General features: G+C 39.5%; 1 protein-coding gene across 2 annotated transcripts in view; it reads left to right on the top strand.

The window, feature by feature from the left end:
* The window catches only part of LOC149313663 (NGFI-A-binding protein 1-like), a 45,287-nt gene extending 21,079 nt beyond the window's left edge, over window positions 1-24,208 (top strand). Inside the window, exons 4-7 of one of the 2 annotated variants that reach the window (XM_089519583.1) lie at window positions 8,178-8,294; window positions 16,114-16,255; window positions 16,815-16,964; window positions 18,698-24,208. In XM_089519583.1, the coding sequence (XP_089375709.1) occupies window positions 8,178-8,294; window positions 16,114-16,255; window positions 16,815-16,964; window positions 18,698-18,789 (501 nt within the window). In that variant the 3' untranslated portion in view covers window positions 18,790-24,208. The remainder of the gene's footprint in view (window positions 1-8,177; window positions 8,295-16,113; window positions 16,256-16,814; window positions 16,965-18,697) is intronic. The other variant, XM_089519582.1, reaches the window with a different exon arrangement.
* Window positions 24,209-24,608: the final 400 nt, after the last annotated feature.

The raw sequence follows: 24,608 nt of genomic DNA, 5'->3' as shown, positions 1-24,608 counted from the left end.
TGAGCCTGCATGAACAACAAACTGGAGGGTGGGGGAGAGACAGCAGATCAGCTCCCCTCAGCTGCCTAAACTACACATAAGGCTTGCAGATTCTTGTAAGCTTTGGGAATTTCAACAAGGGATAAAAGGATCCATTTATTCCATAGTTCTGTTCCTTTCCTTGGTCAAAATCTTTGTGTGTAGAGGAGGGGCGAGAGAAAGAGAGAGAGAATATGAATGAATGAATGAATGTGCTTGGTTGTTTTACCTGATGGCATACAGAAGAAAAAAGATATATAGTTGTTTTTTGAAAAGACAAAGGGGTTTTATGGTTAGCCTCTATAGCATTTGGATGTTTCATGCTAGGAATATAACTTTTTTCCTTCTTTGCTTGATATCTAAAAATCTCACCTCTGCCCTGGATAAATGCAGAGAGAAGAGTAGAAAGAGTGGGGTATTTACAAAACACCCACTGCCACAGCAGCTCTCTTCCCTTCCACCATGTCAGTGGGTGTAAAACACCCACTTTGTGATCTTTTGAGACTTTTAATACCTTTTTTCCCCTACAGGTAAAAATGATTGCTTTAGGCATAATGTGAAATAATTTTTCAGTATACTAGGAATCTCTCACTCCCTCTCTCATGTGTCAAGGCCAAGGTGCCTTGGCAAACCTCAAGACCACCTTTTCCAAGTTAGCCAGGGTTGTAAATCTTGCCTCTGCAGGATAAATGGGTTCTGCATAAGGGATACAAAGAGAGGGGTGGGGGAAATCACAAATTACATCCAATTACTATTGAAAGCCTTTTGCTTCCCCCACACAACCTCCTCCTTTTGTTGATGGAGTGGGTGGGTAAACTGGGGGAGGAAATCAGAGAGGGAGAGGAGGAGGCGGAAATCCAGTAACATGACAAGCCTTGGAAGTAGAGTGAGTGGGAGAAGGAATGCAGCGAACTCTTGTTAGACTTGAATTTGGAAGTAATTATTAATGAGCCAAACTGTGAGGACTTCAAATGCATTCCAATCCATTTTGTAAAAAGAGCATTTTATTATAGAGAGAAGTTGCCACCTTTCTCTTACACAGCTGCCTTGCTCCCCAGGGTGAGAAGGGCTGGGTTAACTGTGGACTTTGTGTGGGTGTCCCCCTGTTTTGTCATCTCTGAATCAGTGCCACCAGCACCGCATGAAGCAGTGAGCCAGCAAGGCACTGGCAGCAGTTTCCTTGAGGAATCTGTTCACAAATATTAGCTTGTGTATCAGTGACATGTAAAAAGATTTCTTTTTCAAGTGTAGTGCCGACAGCCAATAGAAGTAAATGTGTGTGTATGTGTGGAGATTGGAGAACTTTGCAGCCTTGCCCTCCTATGGACTAGTGGTACAAAGGTATCATGAAAATGAATGGCAGCCCTTGCAGAGGTGAAAGGGAAACTGATGCAGAGTGCCAAGCTTAAAAGGTTCAGTGGGAGTATTGAGACCTAAAGGGAGATCGAATGGGTGTGTGGGTGGGGGGAAAGAGGCTTAGAGTTAATGTCAGGACTGGGTAGGGTGGGAGAAAAGGAAAGCAAGGGTATGTGGCCGCCCACGCCACTACCAGGCAAGGTTGAGAAGAGAGAATGTGGGATTTCTTTCTCACTCCCTGAAGATCAAAAGAACAGAAGCACTGCAATCTGGTGTTCATGTAGGAGCAGTGTTGGTGGTGGAGGAGAAGAAAGTGCCTGTGGGACTGGGAACATCTGCTGTAAGAAATTGCTTTAAGACCAGCCAAGTTGCAAGGAAGCAGTGTGAGTGAGTGTGTTTTTATAGAGCAGACCACAAGCAGCAACATGGCAAAAGGAATGTTTGGCTAGCGGAAACTCTGTATCCCCTGCTTACCCCTGTTCCAGTATCTTTCATGTATTTTTATTCCACTTACCATTACAGGAAAACAAAGTGGTTTGTATTCTCCCTCAGTCTCTCTTTTGGAGAAGGTGAAAGTGTGTTAGTTGTTACTCATAGTTCAGCCCTACAGCAATTGAATTTCTGGGAAATAAGCCAAGGCACCCTTGTGGCCTCCCTTGTGACCTGACCCCTCCACCCCTCCAATCTTGTTGGTCACCCCACCCATACAAATGTTCAGCTGAAAAATGTGTGGTTTTCTTTAAGATGTTGTTTTGCCACTTCCCCTTCTCAAAGAAGCAGAAAATAGTCCCATAACATTACCTCCAGGTTAATAAAAATGTTGGCAACATTTTTGTGTGTAGGAATTGGGAAGACCCAGATTTGGGCCTCTGATAGTCACAGCATGGCTACCCCCGGCTGAGGTGAAAGAGTGGCTTTTGCATGTTCCCCATTTGACAGGGATGCATAGATAAGTTTATATATAAATATATAAACTTATCTATGCATCCCTGTCAAATGGGGAACATGCAAAAGCTACTCTTTCACCTCACCTATATATTGTTTTTAGTAAAGTATATATCTTATCCAAAACTTTTCTATAATATCAAATTATACATATATATTCCTTTTTAATAAAAGTTCTTGCCATATTTCATACCATATTTTCATATATAGTTTAACATTAAAAATTGAATTAATCTATAAATCCCTCCCCCCACCACAGTCTTCTGCTTATCATTTTGGATTAAATATTCTTTACAGCTATCTTTGTTGTATTTTTCTCCTGTAGGTCTATATTCTCCTTCTACTACCTCCATCTTAAAAAAAACATTTTAAACTCTTATTGTTATTTGTTCTCCATCCTGTACTTTTTCCTTTATTTCTCTCCGCTTTCTCCAGACCCACCCACCCCCGCGTAAGGCAAAACGTGCGTATGCTCGAGCCCCATTTGATATAATGGGGCTCGTGCTCGCCGCATGGGCGCGCACACCATTCTCCAATCTCCCGGCAGCTTCTGCGCAAGCTGGAAGCCACCTATTATGAGCCCACGTATGGCACAGACTCACCGTATATTATTTTTTGTTTTCTAAGACTTCTTTTTGTTGTTGTTGCTGTTGTTGTTAATATTTATGGCCATTTTTCTTTACAATAACTCATTAGTGGTTCCAAAATGTCCTCCTTCTCTCTAGTTGACTTATCCTTTAGATATAGAGTTGCCCCTCCTAACTCGCAGATTTGGGATCCGTGACCTCAAAAATCCACGAAAGGGCGACCTCCACTATTTTCAATGGGGCACATGCCCAGTGCATTAACACAGGCATGCGCTCCATTCAAGCCTATGGGGATTGAATATGCACGAGCCTCTGTTTTTGAGAGGGGGGGTCCAGAACAGATCCCCCGTGAAAACAGAGGACCAACTATATAGTTAATCTGTCCATTTCCATTATGCCCAATGTTCTTAATAACCAGTCGTTTACCATATACAAAATTATCTTTATATGATTTCTAGATTGGTTTTTTTCAATTAGCTTTAATAAAAATAATTCTGGTTCAAACTTTAAATCCAATTTAAATATGTCTTGAATTGTTTGATATATGTCTTTCCAATATTTCTCTCTTTTTTGGCACATCTACTATATATGGTAGAAAGAACTGCCTTTTTCTCCACATTTCCAACATCTATCTTCTCCATTTTTGTGCATTTCAGCTAATTTTGATAGTGTTATGTGCCATCTATATAGCATTTTGTAAAAATTTTCTTTTATGTCCATACAGGCTGTAAAATGCAGGTCTCTGCCCCATGCTTTCCCCCATTTTTCCAATTGTATGTTGTGGCCTATATTTTGGGACCGCTTTATCATTGATGATTTGATAGTTTCTTGTTCTAATTCTAGTTTCAAACAAAATTTATATATTTTTGATATTGATTCTTTTTTATTTGACATCAGTATTTCATCTAATTCTGTTCTTTGTTTTGTAATTCCAGTTTCTTTAATGTTTTTCTTCATTTTTTCTTTAGTTGTATATATGGGTAGCGATGGCAAGTCCTTTCTTCACCTAATTCTTCTCTTTCCTTTATTTTAGGATTCTGTCCTTCCCACTTCAAAATTTCTTTATATGTTAACCATCCTTTTTATCTAAGTTGTGTTCTTTTCAAGAATGATTCATGCGGTTATAATTATTTTGGCAGTTTTCTTTACACTTTCATTTTCTATTTTTTCCAAACCCTAATTAATGAGCGCCTTATGATCATTAAATTCTTTAATTCCAGTTTATTGTACCACAATATGCATGCCAGCCATATCTGATATTGAACCCTTTCAGACTTATCAATCTTTCATCTTCAGATTTCATCCAGGTTCTCAACCAGTCTAGGCAGCGTGCTTGATAGTAAATTTTGAAGTCTGGTAGTCCGAATCCTCCTCTTTCTTTTACATCTTTTACAGATTTTTCCACTTTATTCTGGACCTTTTTCCTGCCCAGACAAATTTCGTTACACATTTTTTTCCCCATTGGATGAATGCCTTATCATTTAACATTACATGTAGATTCTGAAACAAGAACATCAATTTTGGTAGCACATTCATTTTTATTGCAGCATTTCTTCCCATTAATGTTAAATTCAATTTTGACAATTTTTCCAAATCTTTCTTGATCTCCTGCCATGTTGCTTTATAATTATTATCAAAGTGCTCTGCATTCTTACTTGTTTAAGTAGATTCCTAAATATTTTACTTTTTTCTGAATTGGGATTTTTATTGACTCTTGTAGAGTATTTTGTTCTTTTTTTTCCTTTTGTCATAGTAAATGCCAAAATTTCAGATTTTGTTTTGCTAACTTTCAGTCCTACACACTTTTCAAATTTATTTATAATCTCTTAACAATTTTGCAATATTTTCTTGAGGTTCTTCAATGAAAGTAACCATATCGTCCACAAAAGATCTCATCTTATATTTTGATCCTCTCATAGATACACCTTTTATGTGGTTTTCTTCTCTCGTTTTATTATTTAATATTTCCAATAGAAGAATAGAATAGAAATGGGATAAGGGACAACCTTGTCTTGTTCCTTTTTGGATTTCACACTTTGTTGTCTTTATCCCATTTATTAATATAAATGCTTTGTGCTATTTATAAATTTCCTTTATCCAGTTAGGCATACATTCACCTATTTCAAGCTTCTCCAACAAATTTACCATGAATTTCCACTTTATGTTGTCGAAAGCTTCCTCCGCATCTAGAAATAGCATTGCCACCTTCCTTCCAGGATTTTTGTCATGATATTCTATTATACCCATCACAACTCTCAGATATTGTTTAATCTGTCTGTTAGGTAAGAAGCTACATTGATCTTCCTTAATCCAATCCTTCAATATATTTTTAATCTCTTTGCTAAAACAGATGCAAAAATCTTATAGTCCACATTGAGGAGTGAAATCGGTCTATAATTTTGGGGTTTGTCTTCTTTTGGAATCAACACTGTACTATATTTGATGTTTTCCAAGTGTATGGAATTCTTTCTTGTCTAACTTCATTTAACATTTTCTGCATTGGGTCGATCAGATCTTCCTCAAATGTTTTGTAATACAGTGCTGTATAGCCATCTGGGCCTGGCACTTTCCCTTTTTAAATTTATTTTATAGCATCTCTTATTTCTTTTTTTTTTAATTTCTTGGTTTAGTGTTTTCCTTTGCTCCTCCAATAAATCCATTTTCCTACATTTTTAGGTAATGATTTATTTCTTCTTGTTGTGTAGTCCCTTCATTTTTTTTCTTTTAAAAAGTCACTATATTGTTTTTCAAAAATCTTAATGATTTTATCTTGTTCCGTATGTAATTTACCTGTATCTTTGATCTCTTGGATCATTCTGAAGGCGCCTTCCAAATTCCCCCACCATTAAGGTTGCCAGAATGAAAAATAGAGATGGCATCTGTACTTTAATGGTAGTGCAGAAGGGGTTTCAGCTGGTGCTTCTTGTTAACTGGCACCATGACGAGCAACACCTGCTGAAACTCCTTCTGCACAGCCATTAAAGATGTTGGAGCCCTCTGGCAACCCTACCAACCATACTTAAGTCCATTTCCTTATTTATCACATTTCTGTGTCTCCTCTATTCCACCTTCATGCAATGTAATCCTTCTTCACTTGTTCTTCCCTTAGGTCAGTGATGGCGAACCTATGGCATGCATGCCAGAGATGGCACTCAGAGCCCTCTCTGTGGGCACACATATTGTTCCCCTAGTACAGAGTTTGCCAGAGTTTCTTACTAGAAAGCCAAAGGGATGTGGCACTTTACAATAAATAAGTGGGGTCTGGGTTGCAGTTTGGGCACCCAGTCTGTAAAAGGTTCACGCCTCAGGTTGTGGTTTCTCACCAAACGGTTCCTTGCCCATTCTCACTCTTTTTGTAAACTACATTTAACCTCTCATTTGGCTCTGATCTCTTCCTTAGGCTTTTCTCTGATATTGTTCTGGATAGCTACTGCTTTCCCTAGAGGTTTTAATCCTATCCAAATATGTTTTATTTTTCCCCATTCTCTTCCAAAAGATAGGAGTGCACATAGCCCGATAACTTGGTTCCCAATTGGGAACATTTTGTGCCTGTACACCAGTTGATGTCAGAGGCTTTCCCACTGCAAACAAAATTGCCTGGATAATACTGTCAATGCCGATATACTTCAGATTTTAATTAGAAGAAGCTAGTAGGGTTTAGTGGGCACACAGTGTATGTTTTCAGTTCTAGAAGTTTGGTACTATGAATTTTACTATATTGTTTCTAGCTTCTCTTGTGTTTTCTATTCAGCCCATATTTCTCTCACTATAATTTTTTGTAATTTACCTGTATTGCCTTTGTATCTCGCCTCCCAGGAAATTTAAGGAAGCACACATAGCAGTTACCCTGTTCAGTCCTGTTATATTCAAAGACATAGCCATGTTAATCTGGAAAATCAGTATGCAAAGGGATCTTGCCGCACCTTTGAGACTCACTGAAAGATAGAAGGTGGTAGCAACTGCTACCAACTTTTATCTTTCAGTGAATCTCAAAGGTGCTGCAAAATCACTTTGCGTACAGTGCTTTAACAGTGAGGCACAGAGGTGATACTGGTAGTCTAATAAGATTCACAGCTGAGTAGGTATTTGAACTATTACAGCACCATACTGGCTCTCACTTACTTCGTATTTTGTGAAACTATTCTTTGTATGCTCACTTGTATTTGCCAGTTGAAATGTAGGCTTCTGAAATGGAGATGATTGTGACTGGGATATTTCAATAAAAGCTTCTTGCCAATGTGGGCCCTATAAGTTGTAGAAAGAGAAACTGCTCAATTGCAATTATTCTATTCAGCTTGCTTCCTATCACAGATTTAAGCTACAGTTTGGAATGCAACAATCCTCAAAATTCAAAGAACAAAATTGTGATTTGTGAGCTTCATAGTGTTATGCACCACCACTTGTACTTTTGTTGTATTTTTAGTGTTTCTGACACAGAATAAAAGCATAATAGTAGTTTGGGGAAAACTGTTCAATGATATGGGAACATATTCATCTTCTTATTTTCAGTTGTAATATATTAACTTGTGGAAGACAACTCTTAGGAATTTCCAGAACATGAAATTATTTTTCCTTAAAAATAGCTTCTGTAGAACAATTTGCATTTCCAAAATGTTCTGGTCTTCAGAAATCCATCTCTTGCTGTACAGCTGTTTAATGTTGCAAAGCTATTCCTCTAGCTTCCTCTACAATATGGGGTGGGCAATGTGTGCAAAGCAGGGCTCATGTGGCCCGCAGGGCTGTTTTTGTGGTTCCCAGGGACCTTAGGGTGTCAAAAAAATGCAAGAAAGAAAGAAAGAAAACAAGGAAAAGAAAGGAAAAGGGGGAAAAGGAATAAAATAAAAATAAATTCAAAAACTTTTTTGGCCTCAATTGCCATCTAGGGCATGTGAGGGGTACTTTCTGGAGCCCTCTGGGCTATCTTAGGTTAAAGAGGGACCTTTTTAAAAAGGAAGTAAATAGGATGCGATTTCACTACCTGTTGTTAAAAATGGGCCTAAAATGACCTAGGGAGACCTAAAAACATGGAGAAAATGCTCCCCACACCCTTTGGAGGGGTTTAAGGGCAGGGCCTTGTTTTGTTTTGTTTTCAGTAGGGCATGATGGAAGAAGTTCAGTTCTCCAAAATCACCTGGGAGGCTAATTCCACTCTCCTAGCCTCTCACCATTAGCTGTGGTGGTGGTGGTGATTTAAGAATATTCTCTTATAATTTTTAAAAAATATATCATCATATAGTAATGACCTCTTTTCTTCCCTTTGAACATTCACAGGATGGATTTCCTGATTTCCAGGATGCAGTCCAGAGTTTCTATCAGCAGGAATCAGTCAAAATTCAGCAGGCATTGTCAAAAGGGAAGTGTGAAGACTTGGCTGCACTTGGTTCACAGGTAAGTGAACTCCTTGTCCATGTCCATGTCTTCTTCTCATTTGTGTTTGTTCCAGGATCCCTGTACTTCTCTCCTTATGGGACATTGTGTCCCAGTCCTGCAGTTTTAAGAGGTTCCTATGACCTGGCTATGATGGTCTCACTTTAAATGTAAATGGCCTGATGTTGTTGATGATGATGATGATGATTTTAAAATCAGCTTTCCTTTGATTCATAGTAGACAAAAGGAGGTTTTAATCTTGGTGGCAAATAGTGTCCAGTCTGAAGCAGGGGAAATGTTTCTGTGCCAGCTGTCTCTTGTTGCATTACATTTGGCAGAAGGGAAATAAAATGGCAGACTTTGGGGCTGCACATTCTAATAAAAAACAAATCAAAGTGTTCTTTTTCAAGTTGATAGTAAGCATAAGTGCTTCTTGATACTGGGGGACTATGCAGACCGATTTGAAGTGCCGGCATGGGTGTGGCGTGGGGAAATGTTGTTTCGACGACGCACAGGCATACATCACCCCATGCCAGTGTCTTGCTGCCCGCCCATGTCATGGAGCTCCTTTGGTTCAGTGTTTATATGACGCATGCTGAAAGGAGTGCCGAAAAGTGCCGTCGCAGCAGCAACGGCTCATTTTTGCTGGCTCTAAAAGGAGTGGCATTTTGCCAATTCTTTTAGAGCTGGCAAAGCACCGGAATGGGGCCGCAGTGTGCAGTTGCCATGGCCCTGATCTGGTGCTGAAAGTGGCAGCAGGACGCCACTCTATCGGGGCAATCTGCTTAGCCCCTACGTAAATGATGGATGTTAAAACGGTTGGTAAAGGACATATTAATGTTATGGGCAAATGATGCTGTAGTTTGAATATCCTTCTCATTAAAATAGCTGGTGAAAAGGCTCACTTGGACTGGGTATGCTTTATTTTTGAAAAAATATATAGGCTGACAGGTTTCTTCTAAAAATAATGAAGGCAAGTATTCAAAAACCACCTGGCTGATATCTTGTCCCTCAGTTATTTTGCCCTTTGCATATCACAAAATGAACAGCACTCCAGAATTCCACTGACAGTACTTACCATGGCAAATGTTCCATTGGCTCTTTGGTGAAAGTGATGAGTTGAACCCCACCTTTCCCTCCAGCCTACAACAGCCACTTGCCAGGTATTGAGCCTTGGGCTGACTTTAGGTATTTCAGCAGATACCCTTTTGCAGCAGCCAGTTACATGAACATAGGAAACTGTGCTGTACTGAGTCAGACCAGTCCACGTACTGTAGTTCAGTATTGTCTATTTAGATTGGCAGTACATATCTGAAGTCTCCACTGGAAAGCTTTCTTAACCTTTTACCTCTGATTTTTGTTATTTTTTACCCCAAAGGTGATAAACTCGCAGTTGATGGGCCAAGGGAAATCCCCAAGACTGCTTTTATGGGATGGAAAGCACTGCTGAAATATCATGAGAAACAACACTGCTAGATTTCAGCAGCAACCAGAAGGAAAAATTAACTGAAAGCAAATGCTTTATATGTAGGGGGCAGGGTAGACTGCCCTGGTGCATCCTGGAGAAGATGAAATTGGCCCCCAGAACCACTAAAGTTGCCCACCCTTCATTTTCACTACTTTAAATATTGTGATGTGAGTTCAACTAACTTTCATAGACCAAGAAAAAGTGTCCTACTTCTCTTTCTTCCCTTTACTCTTGCACCAGGATCAAAGACTAGGGGTGAGTTAAAAATCATAGTTTTTGATTGAACCAGGAAACTGATGTAGAAAGCAGGAATTCTAGTTCTGGCAAAAAAGAGCTACTGGAAGAGTAATTGCATAGGCACAGCACTTTTTCTTCAGCTCATAAACAATGTGTGACAGAAGGTGCTCTGTCTGAGCCAGCCCTTCCACATAAGATGATCTCACATATTCAAAGCATGTGCTTCAGCTACCACATCTGACACCTCTACCATCCTCGGTGTAGTTTAAATGGTTAACACAAAATTGTGGCCAGGGAACAAGACTTCTTATAGAGTTACCCTTGCCTCCAGCTGTTAAGTAGGAGGGGAGAACTTAACTCTTAGAGATGTGCCTCAGTCACCACCACCATCATCACCCTCCTTTGCCATGGGATACCCTTAATGGGTAGGCAGAATGGGGTGGCTATAGGGGTTTTCTCACATCCCTCCCTTCCCTTTTCCTCTGAAGAAATAAAGTAATGAGTAAAAGTGGAATGACCTAGTTCAGTCACAAGCCATTTCTTCCTTCTCCCTGGAGAAGTACAATCCTGTATGTTCAAATGGTCAAAGCACCAGTGAGGATTAACAAAGAGTTCTAAAAATGTATTTTTAAAAAAAAAAAAAAAAAAGCCAAAAGATACACTGAAGCTAATAAAACCTTATACAGCTTGGAACACCTTGCCAGGTTCATCTTAAAGTTACAAAGCAAGTTGTACATTCAGAACCGATAACCATCCGAGGAAAGAAATATAAACTTCCCTAATACATCTCCCTAGACACCCCCTGTATTCATAACAGGTTGTGTCTTGAATCCTGGCTGATCTGGCTTTTTTAGAGAAAAATAGGGGCCAGGGTCTCAGCAGCCACTGAGCTTCATAATTCCTTAAGGCATGACACCAGCTCCCTCTACCAGTTTACATACACATGCTCTCATAGGTTTCGGTCTCTGAAAAGACTGGCCCTCATAGAGCAAAACCTTTTGGTGACTCAGTGCCATAATGTCCTCTTATTCTTTGCATTAACCCTTTGCTCCTTTGGCATTCAGTCACTTGTCTCTTTCCATGCTTGCTGTACATCTTAAAAGAACAACCCAAGGTTAAGGATAAAGAGAAGGATGCCACCATCACAGGGCTGCCCTTTGGATCTTGATACAAATGCCATCATTATGTGCCCTCGATGGTGCTACTTTAGAAGGACAGCTGTGAAAGAACTGGACAAGATCATAAAGTGTAAAGACAACTCTGAACACTAAAGTGAGGCTAGTCCAGACCATTGTATTCCCCACCACCATGTATGAATGTAAGAGAATGAGAGAGAGAGAGAGAGACAGTGAAAAAAGCCAATGGGAAGAAAGTAAACTCATTTGAGATGTGGTGCTAGATAAAAAGTACTGAGAATAACATGGATGGCCAAGAAGACAAACAAAGGGGTTCTAGATCAAGTTAGAACTCTTATCTGGAAGCCAAGATGACTAAATTGAGGCTGTCATACTTTGGTCACATTATGAGGAAAAATGAATAGAAAAGACAATGATGTTAGGAATGGCGGAAGGCAATATTAAGAAAGGAAGACCACATGCCAGATATTTAGACTCAATCAGGAAATGCACAGGCAAGGTCCTGCAGGTCCTGAGCAGAGGACAGGGGAACTTGGAGATGTCTCATCCTCAGGGCTGCCATGAGTCAAAATCATCTTGAGGGCATTTAACAACAAACAACTGCAATGGTGATACTTAGGTCACAACTAAATATATTTAATCTCTTTGCTGTTCTGGAAGCCCCTTTAGGATCAAAGAATGGAATATAAATGTGAAACTAAACTGTAAAAATATTATATAACTATTATACCTTCCCTAAAGGCACAGTTTTGAACTACATCTTTTGCAGATGCTAAAAAAAATTCCCATGACAAATGTTTTCTCACTGCCTGCAGTAGAAGAGGTCGTGTTGACCTACTGTGGGTGTTCCTTCTCAGGCGATGTTGTTGCAGCTTTACCTTCATGCTGTGTAGGCGACTGAGGATTTTTATTTTGCATGGAGTGGGGTGGATATTCATCCAGTAGAACAAATAAGGTCTGTGGACATTTGCTTTGCAGCATATGTGTATAACTCCTCAGCTGCCCTTTACTTGTCCCATGTTCTGCCCTTTGTCTCTTTGCTGTGTTAAGAAGGCACAAAATCTAGCGACATGAAGATGAATGCACACACTGGCATATGGTAATCACATAATAATCGTACCATAACATTTTTTAGATGTTTAAACATTTCAGGCAAGTAATCTTTGCTGTCTTTCCAACACATTTTGTCACAGATGTAATAATAGGCTCATTTTGCATAGGACAAAGAAACCCTCATAGTAGATCAGTTGATTCTGGCTCCCTGGAATGTATATCCCTATGATGTACAGATTTGCAATAATGTCATTACCACATTCAGGTTTGAGTACAGTTCCCATCTGAATAGATCCACATTTGATTTTGTACACAAGGCTGGGCAACAAAAAACATGCAATTAAAAAAAAAATCAGTGCTTGTACCAAGGATTGGAAACTCTTCCAATTATGTATAAAGCTAAGTTTTAAACTTTTATTGAACATATAATGCTTAGAAATTAGAAACGTCTTTCTTATTCCCCATCAGTGTATTTGCTTTTTATTATGTGCCTCATTTCAACAGACAAAAATGTGTCATTTTTCCTCTTATGTTCCCAAATGATGGTCTGTCAGTCATAAAAAACCCTACATTCAGAGTTCAGAATTCTCTTGTCATTGATAATTTATAATGTCCTCTAGCAGGTTGCTGTGCCTTTCTAATTATCTTTCTCTTGTAGTGTAGCAAGCCTTGTGCTTTTCTCTACAAATTCTGCACACTATTATTCTCCACATGTATACTGTCATCCTACATGTTTTGGAATGGCAGATTGTTAGGATGTAAAAAAAAAAATATGGATACTGTTTTTCCAAAAATAAAGCTTAAGTGAAATCATCGCATAATGTTTCTGTTGTTTGGGGAGGGGGAAAGCAGATGTTTTTGTTACTCTTGAAAGATTTGTATTGTATAGAGATAATAGGACTAAAGGAATTTGAATATTCCAAATGGGAGAAGGTTTTTTTGGCCTTTGAGTTAGAAGTCCAATTAAGGAAAGATTTCAGATTGGAGCCAAAACAGAATAGGCAGGGTTGATAGTAATTCTTACAAATTTGAGCATTTTGTGTGATAACAGATATACGAAGCATAGTTTATGCTATGCATGTCCTCTTAAGAATAAATCCCAGAGCTTTCTGGACTACAAAACAGAGTTCATTTCCATGCAGCAGTTTTCCTAAATATGTTGTTGTTGTGTGCTTTCAAGTTGTTTCTGACTTATGGCGACCCTAAGGTGGCCCTATCATGGGGTTTTCAGGGGCTCAGAGTATGTGACTTACCAAAGGTTACCCATTGGGTTTCCATGGCCTAGCGGGGAAGCAAACCTTGTTCTCCAGAGTCGTAGTCTATTTAAGATAAATAATCTCATGTCTGTGATCACTGTAAATACCTCTTGGTCTACACTTGTCTGGGCCAACATGGCAAGTGGCCAAGGTTCCCTATCTATGATTGCTTTAAGTAAAACATTGACTATACTGTTAATGTGTCATAAACTGCCTCTACTTTTTTTAGAAAATACACAATTACTGTGCTGTATGATGATGTGTTTTGCATTTTAAAAGTAATAGTATGTTTAAGAGGATCTTACTTAAGTGGGTACAGAATGTTTCGTATCACTTAAAATAATATCTTATGATGGGTACACTTGCTCTGAAATTACTCTTTTGTAAATCTAAGACTAAGACCCAGACTCTAAAAAGTTCACTAAGGCCCTGTATAGACTGGCCTGAAATGCCGGCTTGGGGTTGGAGTTGGGGCATCGCATCCAAGATGATGCATGCCCAGACTCCATCCCCAGGGCTCCATGATGCTGCGCGCTGCTCCATACGGCACATGGCGCCATGGCGATCCTTCAGCGCTGCATTTATATGATGCAGCACTTTGTGCCCTCAAAAGGCTGGATTGGGGCCACAGCATGTGGTTGCTTCATGAAAAGGGGCAGCTGTGGGCGTTCTGTAGAGCCCCTCTGTTAATCCAAGATGGTTTTTCCTTTGTTACCCCTCTGCCATTTTTCGTGTGCATGTGCTTTGTTTCCCACAGTGCTCCATAAGAGCTGTGTGTGATTTCTTAGCAGCCTGGTCTGCTTACTTCTCCCTGTTTCCTATCCAGACCCTTTGTGTCATGTGAGATCTTCTGCACCACATAATCTTCATGTGCTGTTCTGCTAACCAATGGAAATCTATCATCTTCCAGGTGACAACAGACTACCCTTTTGCCTTGGCAGTTCCCACACTGATGAAAGGCCCTGACCTCCTTGAGAACTAGTATTAAAGTGATCGTTCCTGGTTCACCAAGAATGCTTTCTCAAGCACATTAGGGCTAAACACAGTGTGGGAGGAAATATATCTTTAAACTAGTGTAGTACTTGATGCTACCTTTATTGTATTTTGAAACACACCTGCTGTATCACCGGTGCTAGTCCTTGATAGGTGCATATTCAGGTGTGTGAATAGAAGAAGGTATGTCATTTTTCGGCTAAAAAGTGCTCCCTACTAATATCATCACTACTACAAAAAATACATGTACCACCTTGGGAGTCAAAATTGGGTCTGTTACTCTTTGCTACCTTTCCCCAGCTTCAAAGTTTGATGGCAGCTGTTCGTATTGCTGTAGTTTTCTTCAGATCTCTGCATGTTAATCTGATTGTGTTTTTTAAAATTATTATTATTATTATTATTATTATTTTACATTAATATGTGAATTAATATATATCTCATATTATATGTTTATATATACTGACCATAGCAAGTTTAAAAAAAAAAACTTCAGTTATGAGAATATATCTCATTTCCATAACCCAGTCTATTCACCATCTCAATCTAGATATATTCAATATTCCTCAGTATTCAACAGATATTACTTCCATTCCTTCTGTTTCAAACTATACTTTAAAAATTGTTGCAGGGTTGAAGGAAGTTCAGCTTTCTGGGTGATATAAGGGGCAGCCAAGCAGTACTGTATATAGCTATGCTTTTTAAAAAGTGGAGAAATAGCCTCCTAATTGACAGAAGAATCACCAAACAGCAGTGTGAGATTGTGGTTGCTGCCAAAATCCGGAAGAATAATTACTTCCTGAAACCAGTTTGAGCAAAACAGATGTATTACTAAACAAATCTTTAAAGGGAACAGACTCTCCAAATGCTGTGCATATCTATGCATAGTCTTAGTTCATCTGGATTAAGACTGAATGGTTACGGATGGCAGTGTTCCAGCTTCTTAACAAGAATGATGGTCCCAGCTTCTGGCAACTTCATCTGTCCTTCTTTGGAGTTTATCACATGGGGAAAATTGGGGGTTTTAATGGGCATTTTCTGGGGACAGTCATGCAAATGCAGCAAAGATTTTCACACAACATCACGATTAGAGAGGATTTATCCCCGGAAGAACCAGGAATGCTCCAGCAGCAAATCATTCACTGAGAAATCTCGTGAATGATTTGTTGCTGGAGCATTTCTGGTTCTTCCCAGGATAAGTCATCTCGAAGTGTGATGTGTGTGAAAATCTTTGCTGCGATCGTGTGACTGTCCTCGGAAAATGCCTGTTTAAACCCCTAACTTTCCCCTGTGTGATAAACAGAACAGCATGTTGTATTCATATGATGGGGTTCACCAAATTACAAATAACATGGGGGGAAATGGCAATAAACTGATAAACAACAAAAATAAAATAAGCTTATTACATCTTCTTTTCTCTTTTTGTCAAACATTTGTCAAGTTAAAAGTAGCTTGGGTTGTCTATTGTTAATTACTCCTGACTGATTCCTCTCTGCTTTTGGAAATCACCATTATAGTTTTGAACCATCACTGCTAGTTGTCAGTTTTCTCATCCTGTGAGTTGTTCATCCACAGGACTGGCAGGAAACTAGCCTTTTCTGTGTTCTTAGTGTTTAGCATCTCATTGGTGCAGAGTAACAGCACTTAGCAGTAATCATATCTTTGCCATGTGCATAAGTCTGTGTTTGGTTTAATTTCAGCCTGAGAAGATGATAGCCAAACAGATGGAGTTCCTTTGTTCCCAAGCAGGTTTGGAGAGACGTCTTTCCACAGGTTTTTACAGGCAAAACTCAGAAGAACACAGTCCCAACGGATTGGTTTCGGATCTTTCTGACGGTCAAGGTACAGTAGTTTCCAGACATGTATTTGCCATCACATGTGTCTTCTGCAGAGGTTCACATTTGTGATGCTGATGTAGCTGTAATGTTTACTAAATCATAACAAAACATGCAGTTGCTGTGGAAAAAGGAGAGTCTTATGGGGACAAATAAGAGATGGCTGGCCAGTGTTTTAACCATGTAGCTATTTTGTGAGGAGAAACTGATTCTCTGAAATCTGTGCTGTGGTTTGATTTAAAATATAATTTAGTGCTATGGTAAATTCTTCCTCTGTGGTTGTTGCTACTCAAGGATACACACACATTCCTGTGTAATTTGAGTAGTTTTCTGGTTCTTTACCATACTCACAATGACTTTTGGATCTAGTGGCTTGGAATTAATGAAGCTACAATGGTGGAAGCCTCATACCTCTCAGGAATATGGGAGCATAGAAAGAGGAGCAGTGCTGCAGGTGCCTGTAAGCTGTTGTTTAAACTGGAGAGCATACCAGTGTGTGTGTGTGTTTCCACATTAATGCAGGTTGTAGCACTGAATTAATATATTTCTCTGCTAATATCTTTTAGGTGAAAGGCCTTTGAATCTCCGCATGTCAGGTCTACCAAATAGACATATGCCACACATTTCGTTAGATGGGGAGGCTCACGTGGTGAAACCTCTTTGTAGTGAGTTGAGTCGACTGTATGCCAGTGGCGAGGCAAAGTCACAATCTTCGGGTAAGGATTTTTTCTTCTTTGTATAATAAATATGAACTGGCCTGTGAAGCTAGGGAAGAGACTTTCCTAGCGAGGTGTGTGTCAGTGTAAAACAGGAAGGAAAGGGAAATCACTCCCAACCATCATGTGTGGCGTTTTCACACTTAATGACATTTCTGGCTTGCCCCATACAGTGGGCCCTTGTTATCTGCTGGGGTTTGGTTCCAGGATCCCCCGTGGATAAGAAAATCCATGGATGCTAAATATAATGGCACAGCAAAACAGTGTCCCTTATATAAAATGGAAAATCAAGGCTTCCTATTTGGAATTTGTACTTTTTTAGAACATTTTCAAGCTGTAGATGCTTGAATCGGTGGTTTAAAAATCCGTGGTTAAGGAGGTCCTACTGTATATTAAGAGATTAAGTTGTACACACTGAAAATCACTTCACCATGATGAGATCCTACATTACAACAGAAATATATGCGAGCACCAATCACATAAAGCACCAGCATGGTGAGACTGCCTCACACCCATAATTGCCCAGCTACAGTGGTTGATGGTACTATAGGCCACTGAGTCTGCATTTGCATTGCAGAAATAATGTAGCTTGACACTGGCCACATAGCCTGAAAAAAACCCCAAAACTATAGTTTGATACTGTTTGAACTGCCATGGCTCAGTGCTGTGGAATTCTGAGATTTGTAGTTTGTTGTAGTATCAGAACTCTGACAGTGAAGGGGAAATATCACACAAAACTACTGATTCCAGAATTCCATAGCATTGAGCCCTGGCAGTTAAGTAGTGTCAAACTGCATTATTTCCTGAAGAACCAACCAGGATACACTCACCTTATCTGCTTCTTAACATCATCTGCTAAGGTGACGAATGCAATCTCCTTTGTAAATTTTCCAAGCTTTGAGAAGTATCCACATCATCCAACCTGCTCACAAATTATTAGTCTGTTTGCAGAGAAACATTTCAGTTTCTTCCATCTAAGAACTTGTGTGTGATCAACTCCTGGCAGAAATTTCATGGATATTCTAGTCATGTGTCTGAGTGCCTGGCAAGCCATTGAGAGCACCACATCAATTGAAGTAGCCTTTTTCAGTAGTTCAGTATGTATCTTTCAAGCTGTACACATTATTCATCCACATATGCAGATGAATTATCATGCATGCCAGAATTAAATTAAAAAAATCAAATATACAAAATAGCCTGCATTCAGTTAACACAGGGGTAGACAACTGCATGGGGGCTAAGGGCCAATTTCTCTCATGGATCCTATTGTAGGCTGTGCACACACACACACCCAAAATCAAATATTTCAGTTTTCTTCACAGAGCTTCTCAAAATGGTAATAGAAAATGAAGATGTGTCTTTTTGTGTGGCCATTTTGAAAAGGACTGCAAAGGAAAATGGAGATATTTCCTCTAAAGGCCATCTCAAATGGTCACATGAAGTGCATTTGTGTCTGTTCATATTGCCATTTTAAAAGTGACTGTAGAAGAAAACTGGGATATTGGGGGATAATAATGGGGTTCTGGGGTATTTATAGGGGTAGGGTGGGGGTATTTTTGCACTTTTTCATGCATGGGGTCTTTGTGATTTTAAGGCACAAATTGTCCAAAACTCACACCTAGTTTTTTTTCAAAGGGGGGAATCACAAAAGTGGACTAAAGTTGTATTATTAAGATTAATCCAAATTTGGCTCAATAATTCTGTAAAACTAATTATTATTTTTGTTGTTACAGAAGGTCTGGGTATCATGAAAGATTTTCCTCATTCAGCTTTCAGCAGCCTCGAAAGGAAGGTCATAAAGACAGAGCCAGAAGACACAAGATAGCCATGCTTTTTAAATAATTATTTCAGAACACAGCTTCAAACAAGAAACAAAACCAGCCTTAATAACCAGTGTTGCCTCATTGAAATAAGTGATTTCATAGCCAAAGCCTAAGAACCGGAACAGTCATATTGAGCAACTGACATACAAAAAAAATTCAACCTCTTGGACATTGAAACTGCAATGCGAAGTGGGTGCAAACTCTACAGAAAAAAGTGGCTTCATAATATGAGAAAGGTTCACAAACTAATATTGTGAGCCCTTGTTATTTAAGAATGTATTGTGTATTTGTATAACTTAAAGTAAAAACCTAGGTGTTAGAATGTGTATTAAGTCCAGTAGATGTGGCTGCCATTATTTCTACTTGAAATTTTAATGTCTACTTTAAGTGTAGATATGATAGATATGTGTATGGGTTTGGGTTTTTTAAATCCTTTGTGTGGGGCAGGGAGGGCAGAATGGTGGGGATGGGAGGAGCCCAGTTTGGCTTACTTTAACAACGGGTTATTTTTTAAAAAGCAGAAAATAAGCAATTACATAAAATGTTATAGGGATATAGCATTTGAAAGAGCTGACTGTATTATAACAGGCATTTTAATGCTTCTCAATGTTAAGTCAGTCTGAGAGATTCCTGGAACATACATCTGCAATGTATGTATTTACACTGTATATCTGTCCACTGGTTTAGAGACTGAGGGACAGGAGAAAGAAACACATTTACTGTTTTACACTATATGCTCTGTGAACAGGGGAGGAAAACCTTTTCCATCATAAAGAATTTCTGATGCATGCTTCCAAGAGAAACGGCTGGAATGTTGGCAAAGTTTTGGAACGTTCCTTATTCATTTTTTCCTCAGTTGGAATGCTTCAGATAACAGAAGAGGTGGAAAAGCAATGCAAGAAATGTAGACTCTCTGAAAAAACCACTCAAGTGGTAATGAAAAGAAGAATGGGAGGATGGCTATTCTACTGGTAGATGAGTAGGTAACAGCAGCTTTACCAGTCCCTTCAACTATTTGTATGCCATACGCTGCCTATACTGTGGACCGATAACATTTCCTTTCATGAGTAACTGTAACCATATTTTATTTTATGGACAATTTATTTTGTGTGAATGATTTGTTTCTCAAAAGTGCTACTTTGCCTATAACATAATGGCTGACTTATAAGCGTCATCTTGGTATTTACCTTTGGGGTATTTCAGTGTTGTGTCTGCATGTTATGCATAATACCACTGTGTCATGTGAGTTTACATAATAGCTCCCTCCCCTCAGCATCACTTAAACAGTTGTGTGATGAGTGCATTGCTGCAGTTAAGGTTTCAACATCTAGGTTCAACTTTCCCCAGCCCAGCACCCTCCAGATGTGCTGAACTATTCCCATCACTTCGACCTGGGAGTAGTAGGAGCAGCAATACAGTACAACTGGGGTACCAGGCTTTGGAGAACTGTTCAGTTTGTAAAAATGCTGAATTTGCTCCAAGCTTGAGGTGGACCATCTACTTTTCCCCATTGTACAACAGAGCGGTATAATTTTATCACATAGTAATATCATTAATTCATTAATATTAATATCACATTCACATAGTTTCCTGGAAACTCACCATGGACAAGGAATCGATGACCCACAGGCTGGCACTGGCACTGGCACTAGAGTACTTTCAGAGGGTCATTTCATACAGCATACTGAAACCTTCCAGGTAATGTGAGGTATCATGTACATACATCAGACTGGGGTCATTGTAATATATGTTTAATAACTGTATCACTTGATTTGTGGAGTAACACTGTCTACCAGAATCACCCATGCACACATTTTTAAAATTCGAAAACCCTTTTTGTTTTGTTTTTTAAAGGAAAAATCTTTTTTTAATTACATTATATCATTTTAGTGCAGTAAGATGTGTTCAAAGGACACATCTTCAACTTAGTGGATCAGAACAAAAGTGATGGATGTGTAGTTTAAAGTGGCTCATTTTACTGTTTTGTGAACTAGCAACAGAAGCATGTTTCCTTATTCCCAAAGGTTACAAGTAGTACTGCTTCATATCAAAGCAGTTTCACAAGACTGGAGAGTCAGTCAGTACAGGCAAAGAAAGCACACATTGCTCTCCATAGCACTGAACATCTTGGTCTAAAAAAGTCCAGTGTAATGTAGTGTAAATTTAAATCTGTAGTAAAGATCTATTTTTTATATTTTCACTTGTAAATGACCTGACTCAGCTGTGTTGTAGGTTTTCAATTTCTGTTTGTTTCAACAGTCCAGCAAACCATTTCAGGCCCAATAAGCAAGCTTTTCCTTTCCTTTCTTTTTTTAAAGTTTGCAGGATGTCTCATATGAGCATTTTAATTTTTTTTAAAAAAACAGTAAGCTGAAGCAGCTAATGATACTCTAAATGTTTCCTATTAATCTCACCTACCTATTTATCTCCTAGACGTATCATACTGTTGACATAAGAGCTGACTCAAACACACAAAAGGGGTTGAAGTAGAGTCCTTCACCCAAGTAGGTTGCCTCAGAAAACACCATGGAGGAGGGATTATTTGAAAGTCCTATCCCTCCAGTTTTTCCTCAGGAAGAAGTATTTTCTAGACTTGTAACTTGGACTTATTCCCAGTGGATTTATCTTAACAAATACATAGAGACTACACTTTTCCTCTCCTGCAGTTTAGGGTTGTCTGGAACAATTATCACACACCCTTCAGAATAAGACTGCAAGAACCATGTTTATTTTTCAGAGCCACAAATCTTGTTTGCCTTTTAGGAGATTATCAGACCAGGGCAGGATGGGGACAGGAGTGAAGTGGATCACTCTCCCGTCTTTCTCCCATCCTTATCGCAATTGTGCGAAAGACAGTCAGTCACATGTCACGCTTATCCTGTCAGTGTCCCATAAATGAAGTGGAATTGTCCTGTCATTTTGTATTAACGAAAATCCCGTTAATACAAAATGACAGAAGAATTGCACTTCACTGATGGGTCAATGGCAGGATAAGCACAATGCTGTATGAAAGTCTTACTGAGATCACGTGTTAACGACTGGAAAATGACGGGACAAAGACGCCCTTTTCCCCATATGATAATCTCCTCAGTCTTAATAGATAAGCCTCTTTCTAGAATACTGACCACTGAAATTTTCAAGTTGCAATCAATGCTGTGCTGAAAATTTATTCCACATTTTTAAACCATTCTTATTCAACTTGATAGAAGAAAATTTTCCTTTGTAAAAAGAAAGTTTGGAAGGAACGGAGGGGGGGGTTTATTTGGAGAAATTCTCATGAGTGGGGTTCAGGGATATTGAGCTTACTGTACCTGTGGCCAAGGAATGTGTGTGAATGTCCTATCTTTTATTGCAGTCTCTCTGGCAGCATCGCACTCTAGTTAAAGCCCAAGGGAAGACACCATGTATGTAATACTTTGAAAAGCCCCATGGGCAATCAATGCAAGCAGCCAGGGAAACTGCAGAGTGCTAAGGAAATAGGCAACAGAAAGAAAAGCATAATTAGAGAGAGACAGCAGAAATAGACAAGCACTTTATAGGATTTTTCCACCATATAGGGAAGGGATGGGCAACTATGTACATGTCAGGGACCAAGTTTTACTCCCCAGGACCCTCCTTGCAGGCCGCACCCCCTGTGCCAAAATGCCTCAGTTTTTCTTTAGACAGGACATTGTATCTCTTCCTGTCGCCATTTTGACAGGGACTACAATGAAATTAGGTATTTTGAGTAAGAATGGTTTTGTCCATTTTCAGAAATGGGGTGATGGTGGCTCTAGTATGGATTTGAGGTGAAAATTGCACTTTTTATTGAAAAAATATATATATGAGGAGTTGTGGGCATTAGTGGGTGTCCTTAGGAGTTGCAAATCTAGGGTTTTGCAAACTATATTTTACCCATATGTGATTTGTAGGCTCCTTCCCACTATCATCATCCACATAAAGTCCTAGAGCAATACTAAGTATGGGCATTGTGAATACAAAGTAAAAAGTGGAGTCAGCAGACAAGGAAAAAAAACTTTATGAATTGGAAAAGAGGCTTCGTTATAGCTGCTGCTAGTAGTGAATTTCACCAAGAGGCCTTGGGTGCATTAACATTGTTGAAATAATGCAGTTTGACACGGCTTTAACAGAGATGGCTCCATCCTACAGAATCTTGGGGTGTGTAGTTTTCTGGGGCACCATCACTCTTGGGTAGAGAAAGCTAAACACCTTGTAAAACTACAAATCTCATGATTCTATAGGCTGGAGATACCACACATGGGCTGCGCAGATGGAAGGGAAAATCCAGGTTGCCTCCAGAGTTTCTTAAATCTGAAGGATCACCACTGTCCACACGGCCCACTCCCACAATGGTCCAAATACTTATGGGCAGTCCGCACCATATGGCAGCAAGCCATGCCACTCGCTCCCCCCCCCCCCGCCTCTCCCTAATGTATGCACACCATTGCATGAACAAACTGCCTGTGATGGTCTATTTACCTCCCTTGTTCCATCCAGCTGCCATCCGATTGGATGCCCTGTGTGACTAGACACTACTCATACACTGCATTAGTGCTCCCAGTGACACATTGGCAAAATACAATCATGGATGCCCCTCATACATGCTCCCTTACCCCTTTCACCCCATGGCCTCCTGTTGGATTGTTTAGTAGTTTATGTTTTTATTACCTCTGTTGCATTATTGGCAACCTGCCATAATTGTCATAATTTTGCTTCATGGGTTGTGTGATGGTTCGATGGTGTGATAGCTCAATGGTGCAGCTGCCCACTTGTGTGCCTGTATGTGACTGCTGTGTCTCACTGGGCCCAGGGCACATGCTCCAGATTGCTTCTATATGCCATCTGAGCTTTTCTGCATTCCCACGCTCATGTTGTGCCGATTATATGCTGGTGTGATAATGCACACTTCCACATTGGCACAGAGCAAACGGATTATTTTGCTTTGGTTTTTAGCCACAGAGCAGGGCTTTGTTCTGATTTCCTCCTGTTTGGGCCTCATGAGTTGTATAAATAGGTAAGGCTCAGGTCGGGTTGAAACTCATTTTTGTCAGTGTGGACAACCTCACAGTGGTGTCAAACTGCATTTTTTCTACATTGTAGATGCACCTCTTGTTGGAAAATTTCTATTTTTTCCTCTACTCGCCTCACAGAAATTAGTAAAGCTATCCTCACCTCTTCTGGCCCAATTCTCTCCCCATAAATAAGAGTGGGGAATTTTGAGAAATTGTTTCTGCACAGCTATATTGTCAATAAAACACAAATGTCTGGTCAATAGCCTTTTCTTTTCTAGAGAAGGTGGAGATAATCAGGCTAGATGTTAACTGCAACAGGGTTATTTTGACCAAAGTGTGATCTTTGTATTTGTATCCTTGTCTGTCTGCATTTGTGTGCCTTGATGGTTACAAAATAAAAGTCATATTGGCAAAGGGCTTTTTCCTTGTTTTTTTAAGTGAAACAAACAAAAAAGAGAGGAAAATGGGAGCTGGTTCTCTCACAAATGTCATAGAAATGGCCACCTTTGTTTCACCTAGTAATCCAATTTTGTATACCATTTTGTGGAGACTGCTGAATTCTAGGACTTTTAAGACTGAAGAAAATGAAGGTATTTGGCAGTTATGGATTCCTATGTCAGGTCTGACACATTTCTCCCCATATTATCTGCTCTGATTTAAACATAACAGGCTAGCCCCACAAGGGAGGAACACAAACTTTTAACCTGGTTCCCACAATAAATTTGAAGACAATATCTAAAAGACTTGATGGCAACAATAACAAAAGAAACATGACTTGCTTTGTGTGTGTGAACTTTTTTGCCTGCTTG

Source organism: Sceloporus occidentalis, unplaced genomic scaffold (assembly GCF_023333645.1).
Source record: "Sceloporus occidentalis isolate IW3139 unplaced genomic scaffold, rSceOcc1.0.p SCAF_4, whole genome shotgun sequence".
Taxonomy (NCBI): domain Eukaryota; kingdom Metazoa; phylum Chordata; class Lepidosauria; order Squamata; family Phrynosomatidae; genus Sceloporus; species Sceloporus occidentalis.
Note: the sequence above shows the minus strand (reverse complement) of the source record. Positions and strands in the feature narration are given on the sequence as shown.